This window comes from Diorhabda sublineata, chromosome 7 (genome assembly GCF_026230105.1).
Source record: "Diorhabda sublineata isolate icDioSubl1.1 chromosome 7, icDioSubl1.1, whole genome shotgun sequence".
NCBI classification, from domain to species: domain Eukaryota; kingdom Metazoa; phylum Arthropoda; class Insecta; order Coleoptera; family Chrysomelidae; genus Diorhabda; species Diorhabda sublineata.
The window spans coordinates 30,296,041-30,322,867 of NC_079480.1; the positions used below are offsets into that span (position 1 = coordinate 30,296,041).

Genomic DNA, 26,827 nt, shown 5'->3' on the forward strand with positions numbered 1-26,827 from the left:
TTGATATTATCAAAAGATAATTTTCAAAATGACACTTGACAAATATGGAGGTTGTTTCCTCTTGTTGCTATTAAAATGTATTTTAAATTTGAAATACGTAAAATTTTAGAATAGATTCGGTTGTCTTATAAAGAACTCAACGCAGAAATGGAATAGCGCAAATATCCTCTTAAAATATAAGAAAGGCAGTAAGGAAGACATCAGAAACGACCGTCTAATAAGCCTTCTACCAATAGTATTCAAAATATTCACAAAAATTATTAACAACATAATACAAAATTAAATAGATGCTTCACAACCGAGAAAATGGGCTGGATTTATGAGTACAATAATATAAAGATTATCAGCTGATTAAAAGAATACGAAATACCATTTTAATTAGCCTTCATTGACTTCGAGAAGGCATTCGATTCATTGCAATAGTTTCAAAACAAAATATTTGACAGGGAGAGTATGAGGAATAACTCATTAAGGACATAATATATTGAATTTTTCCGCTGAACTAAAATCTGAAGCGCTGAAAAAAAGTAGTAATATTATATATTACGTACCTTGTAATAATTGTAACGCTATTTACATAGTACGGACATGTAATGTTTTTCTTCTAATTTATTTCTCTCTAATTCATTTATACACTTACACTAGATACATGACACTATGTACTTAACACTAAACTACTCGCTATTTATAATAATATCTACTAAGTCTGGCCCACATTTTCATTTTAAACCCAATTGATATAATCATGCAAATTGTCAATACCAAGTGATGATAACCAAAATAGGTCGAAACGTTAGTTTGTTCTTATTTACCAACAAAATAAACCTAAAATCAAGACGATTTATCAAGTAAAAAAGTATATCTTAATACGATATGTAACTGAAGTTCATTTGTTCCAGAAACATCCAGTGATTCATATATCTTGCAAAGATTTTCCAGGCGATGGCGGCTGGACTATATTACCTCTCATTACACCGCTGTCCAATTTACACCAACATAATGCATCGTGGGTATTCTTCATACAAGACTACACAAATATAAGATTAAATGTACTTTTATCAGTGTTTGAAAAATACAACCATACACAGGTGAGTAATAAAGAAAACTGAAAAAATGCGGTTATACTTTGATGAGTAACATTGCAGGCTGTTTCCAGATTCCTCATCAGAGTATACGAATGTTTGTTGAAGTTTATTGTATCGTGAATAAGTGTCAAAAGACAATATTGTGTATGAATCATGGGTCAACGAATTTGGAGGATACAACAGATATCATTTTAGAAAATGAATGAATGCTGACCTCGCAGACACGAAGGGAGAAATAACCAAAAAAACCTGAGCACAACAGCACCAACCTATTTATATCCAGGGATAATACAAGAAGATATCAAACATCAAAAGGGCGAAGTACTAAACTCACTAAAGCATGAGTTAGGAAAGCTAAAGATCACTTGGAATTGATGGCTTAACAAACTTCTAAAAAAATGAACAGCATACAGAAAAGTATAACAATCGCCAGCAAAGAATTTAGATATCCAGCAAATGAACCAGTCAGATTATATGAATATCTATCAAACAATTATATATATATTCCCAGCAGAAGCTATGCGTTAAAAATACGTATGGGAACAAATAAAAGAGTGACCTAATCTAACTTTTCGACATCATTTAACCATAGTTTGCGTCGCCGGCCCTCGGGCATCTGCCGGTACCCCCTACTCCTTAGGCATACGTTCCAAGTGGCCTAACCATATGAGTCTGGGCCTCTTGATTTCTTTCACCAGGCTGGGGTCTTCATAGAGCAGGTAGTTAGGTTAGGTATTTGATATAATTGAAGGAAAAAGAAGAAATCCTGGTGTATGATGCTAACAGTCGGACTTTGACCCGACTGGACATAGTGGAGTCTGATATTAGTAATGTGTCTGTTGGTGGAGTACATTTCATTCGCAAATTTGGACCATAATTGTGATGCGTGCTTTATGTGGGATTGCAACCATGAATTACTAAGCAGTAAGGGACATGCAGAAAATTATAATGCTACAACGTGTAGAAATGTTTAAAGATGTGTGGCTCATGACGTATTTTATAGCGTATCATGAAATATTCGGTAATTTGGTAATAAAAGTAAGTTTATGCAACGGTCCGGCAAGAGGGACTGAGAAAGAAATAAGGACACCGTAATGCATTGTATATGTTCCCAGGAAATCCATAAAAACTTTTGTACTTTGGCTAGATAATTGTTTCTCGCAAAAAAATTGTTTTGGTTATAAACTCCTAAAAGATTACTGCAGATGCAAGAATAAAAACTGCTCTGATTCCTTTTGACGTAACCTGCCAACACCATAAGAAAACTAAGCTAACTTCTTTAAAATGTTAGGTATACCTTTAAAAAAAGCTTCAAATTTTTTAGGTAGAATATCTCTGATTTATGTGTGTTGTATAAGTATTAATTAGGGTTATTAATAATACTTATACTAATGCATTTTATTTATATTTTTTTATTTCTCAGCCAACTTAGAAAAAGTGAAAATTGACTTTCGTGTTTAATATAAGTGTATCTAATGATATTTTTTTCCATACCACCAATTGTATGACTACAAGGAGGTAAACTCTAGATAGTGTTTCCTCAAAAGTCTTTACCATACTTTATTTCTTACCATGTCATGACTTGGTAATGTAGTTTTCTATATTGACTGTTTAATCTACTTTCTAAATATTGGAGTGTTTGCATCAACAGAAAAAGTATAATTATTTCATGAATAAATATTTTTGACGTCGTCTCTACCCAACTTCGGTCTTTATTAACTCAAATTGTTCGGGCTTTTTTTACCATTGTTAGCTTTCTAATTTCTAAGAACTATTTAAAAAAATTTTGTCTCTTGTATTTGAGTCTATTCCAAGAAGTTTAGAAGTTTTAAATTCAGTTAAATGTATGTTTTCTTTAATTTAATTAAGAGTTTTCCATGCAATTTTACTTTTAATTAATACCTATTCTCTACCTAGTTTTTACTTTTTTATAGCTGTACATCTAAATTCACGATCGGATAGTTGGATAGTGCCACCAGCAAACCTAATAATCACTTTTTTTGTGTTATAGTAGAATATAAACTGGAGTTTAGATATTTTGAGGACCAAGTTGATTTTGTATACCATTCTATTTTTATGTTATCGTTTATTTTATCAATTTTATGGTTCAGTTATAGCAAGTGACCTGTCGTGGTGAAAAAAAATTGGTCTTGAAATGCAAAATTACGTGAACGACAGAATTGACGGAAATCAAAAATTAAATGTCTTAAAACCATTCTCTTCGATGAATTAGTGACCAAAGATACTGATTTCCAAAAATATATGGGAGATACTCGCTTTTTTGCACTATGTGAAGGACTTCTCTGACGTTTTCGGTTCTAGCAAAGTTGTCTAAAAACCGTACATTTTTCAAAAATTTAAGAATTTCATACAGTAACGTTAAAATTCGGGTACAATATTTCATTTTAATGTGATAATTCTGAGGATGTAATTATTTATGTACTCGAATCACATATGAAAATGTGATGCTTGCAATTCTTTTCCGCTTTTTTAGTTGCCAGACAAAAACAGCATTGCAGCTTGCTTTAAAAAGAACTTAAAAGTTCTGAAAGATCTGGGTGAATTTTAGTATGTGATTCAAGTACGTAAACAATTACATACTCAGGATCATCGCATTAAAGTGGAATATTTTGCCAGAATTCTAACGTTACGTATCAATCAATAAAAAAATTTTCTAGGAAATGTTTCACATATCTCAAGTACAAAATATCATCAAATAAAATTATATATTTTAGATTTATAATCATTAGTATAATGTACCTTTTAGTATTTTTGAAAATAAATAAGTTCCGAGGACTTTGAAAAATAGTATGAAAAGCTTTTTTCACAATATAATGCCATTTTCCTAATATTCTTGTTTGGATACGTACAAAGTAAAAAGTGAAATTTTCTAGGAAATTTGGTTTGGGAACGCTCTCACTGACAAGGTGGCTACCATAATTCATCATTTCGCTTTTTACAAGGATCCGTCATTTTTCAGATACCCAAATTTTGCTTCGGGATTTTCTATCAGCATGACCCTTATGATCAAGTAAGCATTACATTATTTTTGTTAAATATTACACATAATATAAGATTTCTAATTAGAAAATCAAAAAGATAAAACTAGTATCTATTAGAAAATCAAAAAGATAAAGCTAGTATCTACTTATTTATTTCTTTACATTTGGCTTTAACCAAAGGTGTAAAAAATTGTACTATCGATTGGGTTTTTTAATGTACCATCGGTTCTCCTATGGCAATGTACAGAATACATATTGCACGAAGAATTTAAAATTTATCAGGTACCCATCGTATTAGTGTGCTTCAAACTGATACTTTTGCAGTCAGTACACCAAAAGAGCATTCCACAGATTTTGTTGCTCTCCACAATCTAGCGATAAAAATTCTTCTAGTATTAGTAATTAATTCTCTATGGCTGATGGTTAATATTTCACCCTTACTCGCCCATATCAACTACCATGAATGTGCCATCTGCTACTGCGAGTACCATTCTTATATTTTTGTTATAACTTCAAAATTATTTGTATTTCATGTCTTCATATTAATTAATTTATTTTTGTTGTGAGAGGCCGTTATACGAAGAGATGGATCATGGGCTAAAAAAAGTGGATCATAGTACTTAGCTAGTCACCTTCAGTTTTTGGACTAATTCCTCGTGTCAACGTAAAGAGATAACATTATTGCCGTAGAAAAGCCTACACTGGCGAAAGTAAGAGACAGTGAGGACCAAAGGCAAAATGGTGATATGAATTATTTTATTGGAATGAAATCTTTCTCGCAAGATATCAACAATCCTTTTTCTGATGGTATGACAGCTACACTTACTATTGCAATACCTTCTCCACCACCGGAATGGAACACAAACGAAAAATCAGAAAATCATCAATTGGAACATGAGTTGATGTAAACGTTTCCGCTTGTGTGTAATTTGAAGGAAAACAACCATTGCTTGAGGGAAGTCAGAATAACGCTACTACCCCGATGTAGCATTTTTGTCGAATAAAGAGGCACTTAATGATATGCGAATATGCGCTGTAAAACGGAAATATAGGAGATCCAATACTGTTTCACTCGGTTATTCGCAAAACATCAGATTCCTCAACATTTGCTCAATCAATAGGTTTCCCATGAAAACTTTATCAAGTACCCCTCAATGGATACTTTGATTACATTAGGCTAAGTCAAAATTGGAAGTTCTGTAAGGTTTATCTCAAAGTCGCATTCAGTTTCTTATTATTCTAGTCAAAATAATTCTTGCATATTTTTTTCTGGTTTTTTTTTTGAAAATTATGGATTAATTACTCATTTTCAAGTTATCCACTTGTTTTTTAGCCACAATGCATGAACCCAAAATTTTCTGTTTTTTTTTTTGAACAACGGCCAAGTAGACCAAACCAACATTAGTCCAGTCATTATAGTAAGTTCACCTCGGAATTCGAGATACCCAGTCTGTAAATACTTGTGTATTGACACCCTAAAAGTTGTCTCAAAACCTACATATGGTAGGGTGTACGCAACTATTAAATTTCAAGGTCAAAGTTCACAAAAATCGGTTTTTTGCGCTATTTTTGTAAAGATCTTATTTCCTATGGGTGTTTTGCTATTTATTATTATCAATATTGTAGAATACGAAATTCTTTACCAATTTTGTTTAAAAAAATTTTTTTACGGTGTACCCTTTTCGAGATAGAGGGCGGAGAGCGCGCGGTCACAGGATTACTTCAGGTCAACCGGTGCCTCCGGTCGAAATCGTGCCATATATAGATGATGAACTATCGATAAATCAATGATAAATATTTGTCAAATTTTATTAACTATTACATTATATTTTAACATTTCTTCCCTAACCTATCCACTTTTTATTCAGTATTAATTTATTTAAAACACTTACCTGCCATGTAATTGCAGAATTGTTAATGAAAATATAGGGATTATATTTGAATTTTAACCTAATTAATATTAATAACTTCTTACATGATGAAAAAAAAACAAATAAATTATGAATTAATCTTTTTATTAAAAAATATCATTCAATACATTTATTTTTATTGAAAGTAAAAAAAAATGGAATAAAGGGTACAAAAACTACAATTTATAATATTAATCATCATCTTCCTCTTCATCGTCGTCTTCCGGCTGCTGATGAATTTCAAACTGGTCTTTATTATCGTCTTTAACGACATTTGTCTCAAGTTCTTTCATGATTTTGGGTTCAAAGGTTCCATCTTCGTTAACGTCGCTCTCATATGGTAGAGCATTGAGACAAACTTACCCATTACATTGGCCACAAGCTAAAGAGCATTGCAAGCATGCTTTCCTACCTTTGCAGTTGCAGAAAATTGTATTTAGCAAATCTTTTGAAGCAGGTGGTAAAACTGTCATTATAGGCTCCAGAAAATCGTTTCGCATTGCCCAACCCCATACCTGGAGTTCCTAATCATGCCCTAACCAAGTTTGAACTTGATAATATACACGTTTGAAATGTTGATGAGCAGCTGCACTTGTTGGTGGAATATTTGAAAGCTGCACAGGTTTATTAAGTTTTGTAGATTTGACGTAATGCATATAACGAAGATGATCCAGACTTTTCACAGATTTCGTAGCATTATAGACTGCCAAACTTTCAAAAATTATTTTTTCCCTTTCTAAAAAGCGCAGAAGTTGTGTCACAGCCACTTAATGCGTGCAGAAATAAAATATGTGTTTTGGAATGAGGATAATTTCCTTTCCCAACTTTTTCAAAGAAAATTTCTTGTTCGTAAGAATATTACGCCCAATTAAAATGCAAAAAGTAAATCAATATTTTTCTATCTATTATAACTGCACCGGTTGACCTGAAGTGATCCTGTGACCGCGCGCTCTCCGCCCTCTATCTCGAGAACGGTTCACCATATGAAAAATTTTTTTAAACAAAATTTGTAGAGAATTTTGTATTGTACAATATTGATAATAAATACAAATAGCAAAAAACCCATAGGAAATGAAATATTTACAAAAAAAGCGCAAAAAGCCGATTTTTGTGAACTTTGACCTTGAAATTTAATAGTTGCGTGCACCCTACCATATGTAGGTTTTGAGACAACTTTTAGGGTGTCAATATACAATTATTTACAGACTTATAGCTGGGTATCTCGAATTCCGAGATTATTACCTAATTTAAGCTTAAATGACTGGACTAATAACTTTATCGGAACTAGAAAATATCTATTTTTTTTATATAGCTGGTAATCACAAATTTGTAGCCAAAACTAGCACATGCCATGTCTCCCTCACGTCTGTGTCTTGTTCTTATCACGTCCATTTTGTCACTATAATTTCCATTAAAATAAATAACACAATTATTGTTAAATTATAATATAAACACACATTATTCATTCAGGTTGTCGGATCAGTGGAAAAATGGTAAAGTAGGAAATTCCAATTTTCACATTGACAGTAGCCACGAGCTCTCGAAATTCGTTTGGAGTGATGGTGATGGACCGATGATAATACATGAAAAAGCCTTATGTAGTAGCCCACTCGAAGAAAACTCCTCATACCAGTGCCTTTCGATACCAAATGCCGTTCCAACTTGTGTAAGTTTTTAATAAGTACCAAATTTTTTATCGACGAACCTATAGAATAGGTGCTGTTAGCATATGATCTCTCAGATCCCCAGTGTTTCTTCTCTTTTATGATACGAATATGGTCTTTATCGTACAGGGATTTCAAAATTGCTTTAAGCTATCAAATGTCGGTTTCGGCCTCCCACCCGGGTACCTTCCTAGCTCAATCCGTTCGACGTTAGTTCAGCGGGATAGCTAGATCTGTATAGTTGTTTGGCATATAGAGGCGATTTCGGTCTGCGAGACCGAAACGGGTATCGGAGTTGGATTTTTTCGGGCATTCGATTGTGAAATTTCTGAAAGGTATGTATTTTATTTGGTAAATTCTGGCACTATTTGGTACTTTATGATAGCTTTTGTGTTTTATTTTTCTGCAAATGACGTTCGATTCAAAATACTGTAACATTTTTTTAGCTATGGGTGACTATGAGAAGGAGCAGGCACGTCTTCATAAGCTTATGCAGGAAGCATTTGAGAGGGAGGATGAAGGCGAAGATGTCTTGGAGACAAGGCAAGATGATTCAGACAAAGAACAAGAAATTACTGATCGGGAGGATGCAACTGAAGAGGAAAGAGCTCTTAACTCATTTGTAGGCAAGGATGGTATTACCTTATGGAGTAAAACGGTTCCGCCAAAAAATATTGGACGGAGGACCGAGAATATAGTAACAAGATTTTCAATTTCAAGGTTACCCACAAGATCATTGAAGCAGCCCTTAGAAATATGGAAATATTTCATCAGAGATCCAATGTTGAACATTGTAGCAAAATTATACAAGAGTGAGTGATGCAAGAATCACTAACTAAGCTAATCATCTAAATACTAAGGACCTTTGGGCAACTGACGGATCAGGGGTGGAAATTTTCCGTCTAACAATGTCTCTAAACCGCTTTCGCTTTTTACTGTCTTGCGTTTTGATGATAAAACCTCACGACCACAAAGGAGGGAACTTGACAAACTTGCCGCAATAAGAGAATATTTTGAAGTATTTGTCGAGAATTGTAAAAGTGGTTACAATATGTGGATATGGATATGGTCAACCAGTTATGCTCCAACTATAATTGTGCTCGAAACACACAGAGGTGGCCTTTAGTAATATTCTACTCAAACCTAAACGTCGCAGGAATTACTTCTTTCCTGATATATTGTTCAAATAATCCTTCTGTCACAATTCGACGTAGAAAATTTCCAAGAAGTCTATCTATGGAGATGGTTCGTCCACATTTACTTATCCGATCGACGGTGCAGACCACTAAAGCTTCGCATCAGAGAAATTTGTGGTATTGAAAATAGCCAAGAAGGAACGAGTGCAGAACCACTACCTGAAAGAGGAAGGTGCAACTTTTGCGATAGTAAAATAAATAGAAAAACCCGCTTTCATTGTGTAAAATGTAAAAAATTCATGTGCCTCGAACATGTTACCATCGTATGTAAAACATGTTTCGAGAAGTTTTCGGAATGTAAATGTAAAATTAGTTGCTGTGTTTTTTCGATCATATATTTTGCACATTGTGATTCAGTTTACATTTATTTAGAATAAGTTTTCAGTTTATTCTATCTGTATCTGTGTTTTATTTAATAAAGAACAAACATATTTTACTATAATATAATTTTGTTTTGTTGAATTCGTTGAAAATAAACGGTCTATGAAACCGAAACGGGTAACCGGTTCCAGATTTTCAAGCGGGTACTGGAGGGTTAACCAGCTGACCCGACAAACGGTGTTTTGCCATATACATTATTTCTAGGAAATATTTTCAAAAATAATTAATACAGTAAGTGTGTGGACATATAATTGAAAGAGGAATGAACTGATAAATAAGCCGAGCAATGGTTCAGGTGGTGTTTCCCTTAGTTGCACGTCTCCTGATGAGCAGCATATCCCGATTGACTCATTCTCATTCAAAGTACGGATGACCACTTTGTAATGAGCATAATATTTAACATTAGACTCATACTTTAATGCTAGTTAAAGGAATTATTCTGATGCAAATGCTCGAAGTAATTGTTTGGCATTGTTGATGTATTGCTCTACCTCTAATTGTCTTTGTTGATTTCATTCATCTAGTGCCTCTTGCGATTGTAATTCACCGTGCTGAACGTGTTTCTGAATGCCAGATTGTACAATAAAAAATCACGGCTCACACTTTTATTTTGAATTGAATAACTAGAACCCCTCCCCTTCTGTAATAAAGAGTACCTAATTTTAAGGTAGATTTAAGAAGATAATAATGAGACCTAACCATTTTTTATGCTTTCAAAAAACACACGAAATACTACATGTATAAATATAAAAGAAATCTGTCCAAGGTATTACAATCAGAAAGAAATCGTTGCCTTTGTCGGTGGTAAAACAACAATACTGAAAAACTCTTTGTTTACTCATTTTGTATAAAGCTCTATTAATATTATTCTTCAATTAATGTGACTTCTATTAATAAATCGCTGTTGAGTAAATAATATATTGTATACAACATATTATATGGGTGTAAATTGTGCAAGTAATCGAATGATAAGTTTTTGGAGTACACACAAGGTAAACTAAACTTTTGGACTTGACCTTCCTATTTACTACACTAAATTATATTACGGGGTAAGAGAAATAGGCCCTTTGTCCCTATTTAAATTATTCTTATATTCAACATTCTCAATACTTTCTAATGCACCCAACAATGTAATGACTATTGTACAATATTCATATTTATTCCATCGCACTGTGCTTGTCAATACCCTATTTTCCTGTCCGTTCATATTTTAAATTACCTAAGTACTCTTTAAACCGGACATTAACAGATCTCTTAGTTTGCCCTCTCACAATCATCACACCTAATTTCGTAAATACCACTTATTCTTTTTCCTGTTTTCCGTTTTGATTTTGGCAAAAGGTGATTCCGAAACCTACGACGATTTATCAACTGAAAAGTCCTTTCCTTGTTTTCTTTTTCAAAGTTAAGTAGAAAATTGATCAAACAATGCACCAGGACATGAAGAGCGGCCCTTGTGTAAGCCATAGTTATCTTCAATACATTAAGTCTATTACTATTTTTAATTACTAAGGTATCTAAAAATGGCAACTTTTATTATTAGTCGAATTTTTCAAAGAAAAATTAGACTATTACGGTAGGCATGACTAGAAGAAAAATGGGGGGCACATCATTTTTCCCATGTTTTGAGACCTCCTGAACGCGATTATGATGGTTTTTCGAATGTCTGTAGTTTATATATATATATATATATATATATATATATATATATATATATATATATATATATATATATATATATATATATATCTGTTTAAGCTACAATTCTTATTTTCGTCTCTCGAGCAATTGCTTTGGGTCCGATTTGGTTCAAAATTAGCATACATGGCTTTTTTGGCGACGGATTGATGTTATTAGAGTTTGGTTGAAAACAAATGAATATTTCGTGGGGTCGCAGTGCAAAAAAAGTGGTTTTTGACCTTTGCTCACCTCTGCAGGTCAAACGAAAAGCGACTGAAAAATGAAATTTCACATGTAGGTTCAATTAGTTGCGAGATGATTTCCTGTCTAAGGTCGAAACTTTCCATCTCCACCCCTCTCCATTTTATGGTCATTTTTGTTAAAGTTTAACTAGAGGGTTCGAACTTCGCATGCAAGTAGGGGTGATGTTGAAGAATTGTCTTTCTCAAGTTTAAAGTTTTCTTCTTCAGTTCTTCTAGCATAAAACGCCCAAAATCATTTTGATCGTTGTTAGGATGATTTTTTTTACTTCCCATTTTCGAAATTTGTTGTCATTATAACAATTTTTTCTTTGTTGTCAATTGGAATTGAACAAGAGGGTTCGAGACCACCGGGTCTATCGCCGAGTATTCAGTAGAATAATTATCAACTCCTTTCTCTTCTATTCTCTCTGAAAATCCATTCGAGATACAATTATAAAATTGGTGATGAATAGAAACTAATCAAGGAGCTTGTGAAGCAACAAACACTTAGTTGTCAAACGATTTATGAGCAATCATTCATTGTTTTGACAATTTTCATTAAAAACGAGTGAAAAATAAAGTGTTACGTGTTAAAAACAGTATCAATTGAGTGATTGTGTGAATTGAGAATGCCAAGTAAAGATTGGAAGAAAAAACAAGATCGCCGAGCACGTTACAATGATTTTAAAGACGATGGAAAGATTTGTTTGTGTATTAGTTAAATTCTTCATTCGACGAAAAATTCGACTTTCGTGATGGAGCTCTGTTGCTCACGGCTTTTTTTTCTATATCATGAATAAATTTTACAGATGGACATTTTCAATTGAGTTCTAAGATGAAATTGTCTACATTTTTCGTATCAAGAATAGCGAACATGCCCACATACTTTACCATACCCTGGAAAAATACCAAAACTCTTGGCTAATCAGTTTTTCAAAACATGAATAATTCGGCTATTAAAAGTGAATCAGTTTCCAATAGCTGTTTCTTCATGTTGTAAGTAAAATCCATTTGAAAGGATGTCATATTAATTTTTTTTCATGTTACAGGGTGATTCATTAAGAATGTCCAATCTCTGAACTGTAGATTCTAGACCTCCAAGGTTGATGATGATTCTGCTCAACATGCCTTATGCAAATATTGCTAGTTTCCGAGATACGGAGTGTTCAACGTTCAAATTTGAATTTTTATTGATATTTAGTAGATTTTAACTAGTTTATTTTTCTTTCCATAACATATAATAGAGAAGTGTTGAAAATCTCTAACCTAATTATTGAGAAGTGTACGCGTAACATGAAAATCTAGACACTAGAAAGTTCTTTTTTGCTTTATATTTGTAAATAATGAAAATTAGCAAATATTTACGTGCTATGATTATTATTATTACAGGATAATTTAGTGCCACGTCAAAATATATACTTTGCCGTAAAAACATGTAAAAAATTCCACCGAGATAGAGTTCCTATTGTTAAAAATACTTGGGGCAAGTATGCTACCGTTATAAAGTTCTTCAGTGATACAGAAGGTAATTTAATTGAGTACTCACTGTTTTTTTCAAATATATAACAGCCTAATTTGCACTTTTCATTCTGGGCAAACAACAACTGTCTGAAAATTTATGTTTTTAGATAAGTTAATTCCTACCGTGAATCTACGTATTCCAAATACTGAAACCGGTCATTGTGCTAAAACTATGGCAATAATACGATATATTATACAAGACATCGAAAACAATAATGACATTGAATGGATAATTATTGTTGATGATGACACTATTCTGGGGTGAGTAAAAAATTAATTGTGAAAATAATTATAGTTAACGCAGACTAATTCAAAGTAATAACTAGGAACATATTTCTTTATATATTATATACCTAACACTTTTTCAGACTCTTATTTCGGTAACCATAACAAAGATGTATGTAATTGTTACTTTATACGAATTATCTAAATTTTCATACCATCGTTTGAAAATCAAAAGCATTATATGATATGTGCTTATACCCATATGTATCCATAGGACCTTAAAAACGAACGATTGTTCGAATACGACGGGGTAGCTTGTTAATAGAGCAATACCTGTTGAAATAGTAGATATAATTGATGCTACATTCAAAAACTGATATAAATACTTGACATTACATATTATACATACGTCTAGAGCGTCCAAATAAGAACAATGGTTGAAAATGGAAGTTTCATATCACATCCAAAAGAGTGTGAATGCTTTTTAAATGGGGTAGTCATTGTAACACTTTTTTTATTTGTGTATTTATCAAATTAACTTAGATAATTTTGTGTTGTGTGCTCTGTCAGAGGTTCTGTAATTGTAGTAATTTTGTACTGTAATTAAGAAATGTGAAACGTCATCGTTATTTTGTGAAATATTTTTCAAATTTTGATTGATTAAAATAGTGATGGTTAAGCTAAATATACATGGAAGAAGAATCTGATTGCACTCCTCCTGAAATAAAAGTAGACCAAATTAGCAACGGAATAGCGAAAACCGCATGTCGATATCTTTTTCGTATTACGAGATATCCTAAGAAATGTGTAAATTTTAAGCATTTTCCTTTAAACATAAATTACTCCGGTTTGTCTGAACGGATTTTAACATTTTTTGACTCCTCAAAATTGTCTTTCCTTGTTCTATTAAAAATAGTTCCAATTATTATGTCAATATTACTTTTATAATCCTTAATTCTGTACCTTGGAACAAAAAGGGCCAATGTCCAAAATTTCAAAATTTGCACAATTGAATTCAGGATGCGACATATAGTAATTGTTAAAAGGACCAAAGTCCTCTTATTATTAGATCATTGAAACTCAAATATTTTGTCACGGCTAAAGTTATTTACTGGAAATGCAAAAATGGCCAATTCCTCAAATTTAAATTGGGTTTCCTGTCATTTGACGAAAATAGACCTTCTTTTTGTTTCAAGGTACAGAATTAAAACTGTTTCCATTTAACATGTTTCAAGGATAGCTAGATGTAGAAAAATAAATAAACAGCGCCCCCTAGCGTATATGTTACTCATTAGGTTGCTTCGAAATTATAACTCTTAGATTGGTAGAAAGGTAGAAAGTTTGCATAGATAGGTTAAGTAGAACTGGACTTACAGGCGCTTTTTTCATAAAAAAGTTCCCGCTTCCCCCCACCTCTTATTTGAAGAGATAGTCTAAAACTTGTAAAATCAAATATACGCTGAATTTCTTGAAGAATACGATAATCATAGTTTAAATGCATCTTAATTAGGCAAAATTTGTAAATTATTCATTTTATAATTTTTGGATTTATTTACTCCCTCCAGCGGTGGACCTACAACTCTGTAAATAATTTCCAGGTTTTTCTCGAGCTCACTTTGGTTATAATTTTTTTTTCTCGAAGAGCCATTCTTATTAGGATACCCGGTACATTTAAAATAATAATAATAACTATTTACGGCTTAACAGCAAATACTATTGAGTTAAACTAAACAAATATACTTATAAAGGTCTAAAAATTTTGGGTAAGGCTCTTATGGCGCATGGTTAAGCCGGATCTGAAACAGAGTTGGAATTAGGCAGAGGCTCTAACAGAAGGTTAAACGGTATCTGTTAAACGCAAAACGTAACTGTATAATCTACTACTTAAGTAATCCCTACACAATATTTCAAGACCTACACCTATGGCCGACACCGAAATTGAGCCGAACTGGACGGAATTCCCCATTTTATTACTCTATACCTTTCTGGAATAGACTATAATGCTTCCGAAAACAGATCAGGACCGGCGCCGGCGATTCATATGAGATGCCACACTTGCACTATAAATTATAATTTCTATAAATAAATTGATATACATTTATTGTTTTGAAGAATAACCAAATGTTCTTTTCTGTTGTTGATACAAAGTATTTCTCTAAACTAACCTCAAAACGAGCATGGTTTGTCATTCTTGGCGATTGTTAGAAAGGTGTCAAAAATCTAATCACGCGTGATTTTGAATTTAGCATAATTTGAAACTAAGATTTTGGTGTTGCAATAACTAAATTAGTGCATACGTTAAGTACAAATCCCTGGATTTAGAACACTACAGGGTAGGGTGATTGTTTAGTTTGATAAAGTTCAGTGCTGCCTTTGTCCTGTGGGATATCAATTTGAAAATTTGAGGGACATTAGTTTTCACATTTTAAAATTATTTACAATCTTACACGGAATCAGCATATGGAAAACTTTTTTATTCGTGGTTTTATGAAAAAAAGTTATTTCCCCTTTTTTGTTTACCCCCTCCCCCCCCGCAAAAAGCAAATTATTTCGACGGGAAATTTCACATTTATTCTTTTCGATGAGGATGGAGGAGGAATGGCATTCAGCTCCCACTTCTCGGACTTTTTCCTCTTTGTTTCACCGATTTCCGACAAAATCAATCTAAGCAAGTTATGTGTACAAGAGAATAAATTGTTGAAAAAATATTATTATGTAAAAATGTCCAATTTACCATAAAATGACTAGTATAGAATTTGTTCCATCTGGTTTTACGTTTAGTTTACTATAATCGGTTTATTGCTTTCACTCATTTCAGTGTTGCAAATCTTCAACATATTCTGGCCTGCTATGATCCATCTGAAAAAATAGGATTGGGGGAAAGATACGGCTATCAACTTCATTTTGGAGGATACACTTACATCACAGGTGGAGGAGGAATGGCTTTCAGTAAACCACTTCTAGAAAAATTAGCACGAAACTGTAAATGTTCAACTTTAAATGAGCCCGACGACATGATTTTGGGACTTTGTATGGCTAGAATGGGAATAGAAGTGACACATTCTCCTGCATTTCATCAGGTGGGTTAAAATAGACTGCCGTAAAAAATATAAATAACTGAATCACTAAATGGGGATAATATAAATAAAATTTTGCTGTAAGTCTATGTTGAAGAGTTTGTACCTTATATAATGTTTGTTTTGTAGGCAAGACCACCAGATTACAATCCAAAATTCTTGGAATCATATGAAGTAGTCTCATTCCACAAACATTATATGCTAGATCCAGTAGAAGTATACATACGGTGGTTTGAAGCTAAAGATAGAATGGTAGAACATATTGGAAACGAAACTGTCATCCATAACGAGCTTTAATATATATATATATATATATATATATATATATATATATATATATATATATATATATATATATATATATATATATATATATATATATATATATATATATATATGCCACGTTCCCAATAAAAAACTACTTTGATATTGAAACTGACAATTTGTATATTTATTTTAATCAATAAATCACCTGAATATCAAAATAAGAATAAATAGGAATTTGCACACCTTTTTTCGGCTGGTTTTTAGTTCTTTGTTTGAAACTCCATCTATTCCTGGAGCTTTTTTTTGCTGATACGAACCTAAGTAATTCTTCTTCCATCGGTGTTCCAAATTCTAGGGTTTCTTGAACCTCCTCGTCAAGGTATTCGTTTATGTTTATGTTCTCTAACATGTTTTTTTCGTTCAGGGTAAACTGAGTTCTATTGTGCATTTGAGCTCTTCTGTCTTGTTTTCCGTGTACGCCATTCCATTGCTTCCGTGTATTGGCGGCATAGGTTTCCTTTATTCTCTTAAGACTTTCGATATATTTCATATGCCGGGTCTAATTCGTTTATCCTTCTGTTATATTACTCGCTCTTATGCTCATGAATTTCCTGTCTTATTTTCCAAACTCTATTTTTTTCTTCTAGGTTTCATGTTCTATGAGCTCTTTTACCAATTCGATTTTTTCCCTTATCAATTTTTTCTGATCGTCACTTATATTATTGAATTTATCGTATTTGTCTGCTACGGTCGTTGTGGTACTCTGTTCTATCGCTTCTGATATTGCTACTTCGAAGAAACAGACCTACTCCTCCGGCGTTTCTTCACTGTTTATTCCCGTAAAAGGTCCTAATAGCTGTCCTGTTAGTCTTCTGAATTTTAGCCAGTCGGTATAATAGAATTCTAAAATTTGTTTCATCACAGCAGGCGATTTGTTCACATTGTTTCTTTCAAACTAATTTTTGGAAATCCTATTAATTTATTTTTTTTTCCCTTATTTTCTAGAACGTTGAAGATTTTATTTTGAGTATATAAACGAGTTTGTTTAGAGGAGTGAGTATCGTTTATAATAAATAGTTATAGTTAATAGAAAAGTAACCTCATGACTCTCTCTGTATAAATGTTTAGAATCAAGTTGGTACATAGTTTAATGTATGGTCAAATCTTAGTGAATAATTCAGAGAACAGTGAATAGTTTAGTACATTAGTGTTAGTATATAGATAAATTAACTAAGTAAGTAAGAAATACCGTGTGCATACATTAACATCGACGTTTAGAAACTGTTAAAAAAATAAGACAAACATTACATTGGTATTAAGTGGTGAGGTAATAAAAATAAATAGTTTCATGCAAATGAAAAGAGACTATGTGACCTGAATGCGACTGAGAAACACATACAATGAACATACAAGGTTTCCAACTAGACTTTAGAAACAGAGATATTCCTTTATATATCTGAGAGTAAAACGATGTTGGCAGCTGTACAGTAAGATATTGTTTTACCTGCACGAAGTGAAACCATGATAAGAGAGCGGATACTGGAGATCATGAAAGTTGATGGAGCCATGGAACCACGACGAAGAGGAAAAAATTACGTTAATAAACTCCACTCGGCTTGCAATTTAGATGTTTTATAGGGTATAGAGAAGTTTTGTATATTGAATGTATGTTATATTTTAGGAAATTATTTCATTATATTACTGATGTACATCGACAATCACAGATCCGCTTATTGTGTTTATTATTACTCCCGGAACACCCTGTATAAATTTCCCACATGTTCAATATTCATTTAATAATTATTCCGAACACCAAACAACTATTTGTATGTATAATATAATTAAGGTTAATATTTTGGAAAGCAAAATTGTTTGTGATAAAATACTTCGTTAGTTTTTTCTATTTTCAGTATCACATAGCAACCCTCGTATCAGTCAAAATCAAATATAAGTAGCTACATTTCTTGAATGAATTTCAAATTAGGCGTAGGTACATTTCGTTTATTTATATATACAAACCAAATTGGAAAACTGTCTACTGCCGATTCTGCATGTTCGTTAAGTTGAGAGCTTCTTTAAAAATTGAACTATCAGTTACAATTTTAATGTGGTATTCTTTACCATCAGTTGTTTTGATACTATAGAAACATGCGCCAGTGTTTTATATTATTATCGTATTCGATCCTAATTCTAGCCAAAAATAAGTATGTGGAATAATTAGACTAATTATTTTTTTATTACATTTTTTTTTATTTATTATATTTCTCCGCCATACGACTCGCTGGGGACCAGTATTTTTCCGCAATGTTATTAATATAATAATAGTAAGATTTGATCCGATCATAAATCGCTCATATGTAGGGTAGGAAATTCAAATTCAAATAACTCAGTATTTTCAAAGAATTTATGGAATCAAAAACAATGTGTTATGAAATGTACTTCTATTATTAATAATAAAGTGCGTGTTTCAAAGATCTTAATATCAGTTACACTTTATTTCAGTATATTACAAGATATCAAAGAATCTACCCATGACTCTTTTGGATTGTTACTCCAAGAAATAATGATTCGAACTTTGCAACCTAATAAATGCGTTGTGATATTTATCGACGATTCTTATTTGCATGTATTTGACATTAGATGGTTCAAAAGATTTGGTTTTCTTCTAACTTTTATCGTGGTAAGTAATTTAGAGAAAGCTATATGAACAATGAAGTTTGTCGTAGCATTTAACTGTGTTAATAAGCCTTATCCAATTTTCTATATATTGTATTGGTGTTTTTTCATAGTAATCTCATGGATAATTATTTCGATTCTAGATGATTTTATCATTGTGTCATAGTGTTATTATTTTTTTTTTCATATATCTACGCAAGATGGAAACCATCAGATGATTTATGATTTCTTGGTATTATGAAATTTGTGTGTTTTCAACTGTTTTGTTCAAGCAATGAAGAAATAACGACAATACACAATATTACACAAATAGTACAAAATCACTTAGTGACATTAAACATACCTAACAACTTGCACAGAAATCTATAGCATCTTCATTTAAAAACAAAACAGCTTAAGTAATGGATCCCATAGAAAATAATTTAATAAAAAACTTATCTAAACAAGCTTTAGTGCAACTTATACACATTATAAACTACGTTTTTAAAACAGGACACTACCCCGATATACACAAAATTATCAACATCGTACCCATTATCAAAGCCAATAAACACCATGCTATGTGGAAATTCATAGACCTATATACCCGTTAAATAATATTGCAAAGATGAAACACAAAATACTTTTTAAAAGACATACGAGCAATACCGATACCGAGGCGGTCACAGTACAACTGCTCAAATATAAGGGTCTTCAATTTTATTAGAGAAGTCTTCCAGGACAAAAAGCCTTTGCCTCCGTACTGATAAATTTGAATTTACATAACTATTTAATAAAAATTTTACATTTCTATTTGATAAATAGAATATTTTACATTTAAAATAACGAAAGCATAGCAGGACCATACCCCATCAATGCTGGTGTACAGCAAGGGTCAGTTTTATTACCTTTATGTATGTATTCCCTCCTCATAGCCATATATGCTGAAACTTACACATATTTCCACCTATATTCTAACCCCACAAAAAATAAAACGATAGTTATCCCACCTAAAACCTTTCTGGCAATGCAAGGCAATCAGTACGAGTACGAAGACGAAAAATGTTCGCCAAATGTATTGTTGCCCCAACGAGAAGTCCATGGTAAATACCAAATCCGAAGAATGCATCCACCAATTGTTGCGATTGAGAACCGAAGATCATCCGAAATGAGTACCGGTGCTGGTAATTTTCAAAAATTAAATAATTCAAGGTATAAACTCAGCACACTACATCACAGTATTCCCGGAAGAAACTAAAAATAAACTACTAGGTACCTACTACATAGAACTACTTTGGAGCTGTAGCTTCCAAAGACCGAGAAATCTATTTGAAAATCATGAAAAAATTATTTCAGCTTCTACTACTTCCAGAAATAAAAATAAAAAACGAAGGAATATTTCATCATCTATTCCTGAGAAAAGAAAATTGAATGAAAAAAATTGGAAATACCTCAATAAACTACTCCTATACCTGGTTCAGTTTTTAAGCTAAAATCTAGATGCCAACATCAACAGACAACTAAAAGGACGTGTTACGAAATGTATTGCAAAGTTTTAAAAATCGCATGGCTTGTTGTATTGAAGTAAATGGACAACATTTTGAGCATCTGTTATAATCGCCTTCGCTTACTGTATGTTTTTTAAAATTCGTAATTCTTCTATTTCACAAATGTGGATCTACTAAGCAGAGTTGTGGAAAGTTGTTAAAATGTGCTTAATCTTCTCGCATGGAAATGCATCTGTTGAGAGTGGATTTTGCATGAAACCACATTGGTTAATCAAAGGCATGTTTATGATGGCATTTTAAAAGCTGGGGGCGTTCAGGCTGTAGACTTAAACAAAAACCTTCTGTCTTATGTTCGAAGCAGACATAAGAGATACAAGGAAGATGTTGAAAATAAACGTAAAATCGAAGAAAAGGAAGTGAACAAAGAAAGAATTGTAAGAGAGGAGAAAAGGAAAATAAAGGAATTAGAGGAAAGGAGGAAACAGATTAGAAAAGCTGCTGAATTAGAAGAAGCTGCAATTGAACTTGAGCTAAATACCTTGAAAAAAAAATTGTAAACCTTCATATCTAAATGTTAATCTGCTAAGAAATAAAAATTTAGTTTTTGTTAATGTGTACTCATTCTTCAGTTCTCTTTTCTTTTCCTTTATGAAATCATAATTTATTTATTTGAATTTTAAAAGGAAGATTTCGGTAAGTATTTTGTGCTTTTTTTTTCATTTTCTCATAACAATTTATTATGCTACAAATTAACCAAATTTATTTTCTCTTTCTAAGTTTTTATTAATTTTTTATAAAAATCAATCTGAAGCTAATTGAAAATGCTTTTAAATTAATTTAATTAATACTAATAATAATGATTAATACTACTATTAACATTAAGTAATCCAAGCTGATTTTGCGCGTACCTTTTGGTCAGGGAAAGTCAGGGAATTTATCAGGCAAATTTTGCTGGGAACCCTGTACTTCTAACATTTAACAATCATTTAAAGATTTTTCTTCAGTTGTAAGTTTTCTGCCCCTTGATCTGGATAAATATTTCACTGCACCAGTTTCGTTAAACTTTTCACTAACTTACTGACACTAAACCTTGTTACGAGATTTGTATTAGCACAAAAATTATTGAGGAATATTCAAATTAAACGAGTTTATTCAATCGGAGATACTGTAAATGCAGCTATAATAAAAATAATCATTACTTCTTAAGGATTTCCAAAAACACAAAATAGGGTGATCAATTTGAAATAACAAAGTTCTTTATTTGAACTGACAACAATGTAAATACTACCATAATACCGGCCCTATCACAAGACCCTTGTACGCAAAAATTTATAAAAATCGTAAAAGCCGTTTCAGAGATGTTTGAGGCGTTTGAGTCCCAGAACTACTGGAAACATTAATTGGAACGTTACACACTTGATAAATTCTCGAACATCAACATTTTTTCCTCAGTCTGTAATCTGTATTTCCTTTTGTCATAATTTCTGTTTGTTTCAAGTTGTAATAAAAGCTTTTAAAAATAAAATTCGAAAAATAAAACATATTTTACTATACTTCCCTAATGTTTTACAACTGAATGTATTCCACATTGCAAATGTTCTAATTCATGGAAATATGCTCATTGGTAAGAGTATTAAAAAATTTGCCTTTGGTTGGCCGCTGCTCTTCGGGAAACATTTTCCGCACTTCGGAGCATTGTTCGGATTCTAGCATTTCACTCAGTTTATCGATTGATTTTGGGAGAAATCTGAATGAGTCCACAAATTTTATACCAATTGTTTTTGGAATAGTTTTGGACTTGTTTAACATTTGTACAATTATAGTCTTTGTGAAGAATGTATACCTCTCCTTATTTTGTGCTATAACAATCACATGTTCACCATGAAAAGACAATTGCTTGATGCAAGTATTCTAATATCACCGTGAATAAAAGATTTTTCACAAATATGACAGTGGGTTGCAGAATCGCTTAATGCTTTTTTTTTTATTGGTTAATGGAATCATTGACTTAACATGTTTCAAGTGTTTATGAAGTATTTAGTTAATTTAATAAGTTATAAATTTAGAATATATATCATCAAAATTACACAAAATATAATGCAAAAGAGTACGCTCGGTGCTCACAAACTTTACTAGTAAATGATTTATCATTACTTGGCTCATTATAATTAATTGATAATAACACACTCTCTAAGTCTGCATAAATTATAAAAGGTAAAAAAGTTGATTCCGAATGTTTCAAAATTTTAAAATATTTTTCTTTGCGATTTCACCAAAAATATTTATTCGAGGTTCTTCGGTAAATAACAAAAATGTAAGTACAGTGTAATCCGGCACTATTGAAAACCGGAAAGTGCCGGATTATTGGAATGTTCGGATTACTGGGTTGTACAGAAAAAGTCATAGGTAATAAATAAAATAAAGCATTTCATAGAGAGAATAAATGTATGTAATGTTTTAAATTAACATGTAAGTACATATGTAATTAACTAGATTTGAAATAATCCTTAATTGAGGTCTGCTTTTGTACAACTTGTAGTCCTTGCTTAAAAACCTTTTCTGGCATGTTGCGAAAAATTATAATATCTTTGGCAGATATGCCGTTTTCTTCTACCCATGTTATGCAGGTATTGAAACAAATCAATGCATCATCTGGTTTAACTCTTACAGCAGTTGTAGTAGTTGGTGGCTCCAATATTTCTACAGAGCTTTCTTCTTGTACTGCTTCACATACAATTTCTTCATCAGTCATAATTTCCTCTGTTTCTTCGATTCCTTCAAACCAAGAATTCAAATTTTCTTCACTTGTCTCCAATCATTTTTCTGATAGATTTTGAACCCAATCGGCAATAGGCACATTATCCTCAGTATCCCATTCATTTGTTTCTTCTGTTTCTGATACATCATTCATAGTAGGCCACAACTTTTTCCATGAAGATTGGATTAAGTTAGGAGAAACAGACTTCCAAGCATGAGCGAGAGAGAATACAACATCCTTCAAATTCAATCCTTTGAGGCTCTGCGTTACATCATCATCCTGAGATATAATATGGATCAGCAATTTATTTTATACAAAGACTTTATTTTTTGGATAACATTTTGATCCATCGGCTGCAGTAAAGGTGTGCAGTTTGGTTGTAGGAAGATGGCTTGGATATTCCCATCACTTGATTTAAGTTCTTGTTCATTTGGGTGGCCTGGAGCATTGTCAAGTACGAGTAAAGCTTTTATGGGCAAGTTTGACCTTTTCATAAACTTCTTGACTTCTGGGACAAAGTCTTTATGAAACCATTCGCTAAATACCTCTCTCGTGACCCAACTTTTAATTTGATTCTTGTAGCAGACTGGCAGACAAATGTTCTTGAAAGCTCTGGGATTTTTTGCTTTTTGCTTTGCCAATCACTAACAAATCCAATTTGTGTGTCGCAGTAGCATTTGAACGGCATGAATGTGATTCTATCTTTACTCACTTTACGACCTGGTGCACTTGCTTCTTCAGCAGACGAACGTTTTATTGGGCAACAGTCTCCAGAACAGACCACTCTCGTCTGCGTTATAGATTTGGCCAGGAAAAAGACCCAGTTCTTCTACTTTGTTTTTAAAATGCTCGATAAAAGGCTGTAATGCATATTTGTTGCTTGATAATTTTTCACCCGATATGGTTAATAGACGGATACCAAATCGTTTTTTAAATTTATGCAGTCATCCATCGCTCGCACTAAAATAATCTTTTTGGGTAATTTTTTTACAGAATTCGATTGCTTTGGCTTTCAGAATTTCTCCAGACATAGGAGTGTGTTTAGAACGCCGCTGTATGAACCATAAGTAAAGAGCGTTTTCCATCTTTGGACAATCGCCAACTTTTAGTGTTTTACGCTTTCCTGGCCCTGATTCCATTGTCTTAACGTGGTCTACTATCTTTTGCCTTTTCTTCTTAAGATCGTGTATAGTAGCACGCCCAACACCATATTCTTTTGCCAATTTACACATATTTTGTCCACTATCTAACTTTTTTAAAATCTCCATTTCATCATTCAAGTCTAGTGTTTTGTGTTTGCGTTTATTTAACATTTTTAACTTTAAAAACAAATACGTTAGCACGTGCACGTGATAAGTTTTGAGGTTAGACTGCTAGTCGACGACGAAGTGACCAAAGCGCACTGGTATAGAGGGGTGAGAGAGGCGTGGGCAAAGGGTGCCGGATTATTGGACGTGCCGATCTATCGGCACTACTTGTACCAACCTTTTTTCAGTTTAAAAACGATCACAGAAATATTGTTGAGTTTTTCGAACATTGCAATATCCTTCGGTTTTACTGGAAAGTCAATAACAGAAGAGTTTAATATTGTGTTAAAATGGGGGTATGATTGTAAATTAGTCGGATCCCTATCAAATGGAAATTTGGTGCATTTACAGACCACGTAAAACAGAAATTATCGTTGTTTTTTATATTTAGAAAAGTACTTTTTTCCGCAATCTGTAGAGACAATTTCATGTAGGAGGATGCTGTTAAACTATTGATTGATGTTTACATCTAAAAACATGAGTTGCTGCAAAACTCTGTCGCTTGCTTCATAATCTCTTGCTTGAATTCATTATAAATTTGGTCCAAATTGGAGGATTCTGTGATAACTTTATTTTCTGTATTCATTGTATTTTATGTCAGAAGATTCCTTGGTATGTAAAACATATAGAACAAATATCTCAAAGTTAATGTTAACACATTGATGTTGTTAAATGTAATCACTTAATTTTTTCAAAACCTTTGGCTTAACATCATCCAAAAACTCTGTATAATTTAGTTTGTTAATACCGGTGAATGGATGCTACGCGATTTTCAAATACATGGTGCAATTTAGTAATACTACCATCTAAAACTTCCGTATCCATTGGTCTCAGTCTCTTTCTTGGAATGGGACTCCCACTGGACATCTATTACTTTGGTGGCGCGGCAAATCATCATTTATAGAGAACAGTACCATATTCTTCACATATAAAATCGATATTACAATTGGTTTTTACAGGTGAAGCCTGTATCCGACATGATTTTAATTGTTATCTACGTAGGTAGTAAGAAATGGAAAATATTTGTTTGCTCCCAGTGGCCTTAGCCTTAGCGTTGACCTTAAATTTATTCAAGGGATTTTAGTCATATTTGGAAATTTTTTTATCGTTTTCTTGTTTGATTTTTCTTTCTTCTACGTATTTCGTTTTTAATTATATATATTTTAATTATTATACTGGGAGAAGGTTTGTCAGTAGGTATAAAAGTAGAAATTGCCATAGGATTCAAGAATATCATTTTTATTGGGATATTTGTTGAATACCTTAGCAAATATCTATAATCAAAGGTGTTTGTTTCGTATTATGATTATTCTGTGAAAGTCTATTCCTTTTAATTTTGTATTTAGTGGAATAATGCCCTTTCTGTTTTAATTCCATTAGCAGGAAAAATTGTAGTCTTGCATGAGTTGGTAACTGATGCGTTTTTGATCTTTCATACGATACCTCAATATTGCTATCGTCTAAAATGATAAAATTCCATATTTCTGTAATATAAATTATAAATTACACAGTTTCTTTTTGGTTTTCCTCATCTCTTGTAGTAGTTGTATATTTTGGGATATTTTTTCTTATTTTGAAAAGTATTTCGACCAAATCTCTGTATTGGCTGGCTTTCCTCTACAACTAGCGCTCTCCGCTGTTTTTTGGTTTTTGAAATTCTGGGACCGTGTGTTGACCAGTGGAGTCCTACTATAGTTGGATATTGTGCGTCCCCACAATTGATAGACGAGGCACTTAATAATTGGGTTGTTTGTCTTCAGTGTTTCCACTGGATTCTAGTGGGATCGATTACTCTTACAATTTTGTTTAAGAATTTGATCCTGTCACGAGGTTGGAGAACGAATTTAGTTCTATTATTAGTTGACTGCAGTGTATGTTTCATTATTTATTATTTCGGGTAGTGAGTCGAATTTCTAATAGATTTCAGTTCTCAGAGGTTCTTTAATTATTTTATTCAATTATGTATTTCTTTTTGGTATCATGAAATCTGAAGGCAATTTGAATCATGTCTTTTTCCTTTTTGCAACGTAAACTGGTAACGCTATTTTTATATTTTATTCATTGTGACCACCAGAGATTTGCGAGCTTGTAGATTTGCGCTTTATGATCATCTGCTTAGATGGATTGATTAGTTGGTAATTTTTCTCTGAGATGTTGTCGTTAGTACGATATCCTATGATATCTCTTTCCGTGTTTAAATTTATTTTCCTATCTATGTTGTCAAATTTGTCCGGTGTGAAGGTTCCGTTTTTATTTCTTCTTCGATTGGCTGGAAATGTAAGCTTTATGCTTGGTAAACTTTTAAGTATTGTACTGTGTGATTTCCTGGACTTTGTTGACAATTTTTAT

The 26,827-nt window shown here is 32.5% G+C and overlaps 1 protein-coding gene across 3 annotated transcripts in view; it reads left to right on the top strand.

Moving 5' to 3' along the window:
- LOC130446737 (beta-1,3-glucosyltransferase) overlaps positions 1-26,827 on the top strand; it is a 42,005-nt gene that overhangs the window by 4,880 nt on the left and 10,298 nt on the right. For 2 of the 3 annotated variants that reach the window (XM_056783143.1, XM_056783144.1), the window contains exons 1-2: positions 7,539-7,663; positions 18,753-18,930. In XM_056783143.1, the coding sequence (XP_056639121.1) occupies positions 7,581-7,663; positions 18,753-18,930 (261 nt within the window). In that variant the 5' untranslated portion in view covers positions 7,539-7,580. Of the gene's footprint in view, positions 1-899; positions 1,089-3,979; positions 4,117-7,467; positions 7,664-12,549; positions 12,686-12,788; positions 12,943-15,724; positions 15,987-16,112; positions 17,969-18,752; positions 18,931-26,827 lie in introns of those variants that run through there. The other variant, XM_056783145.1, reaches the window with a different exon arrangement.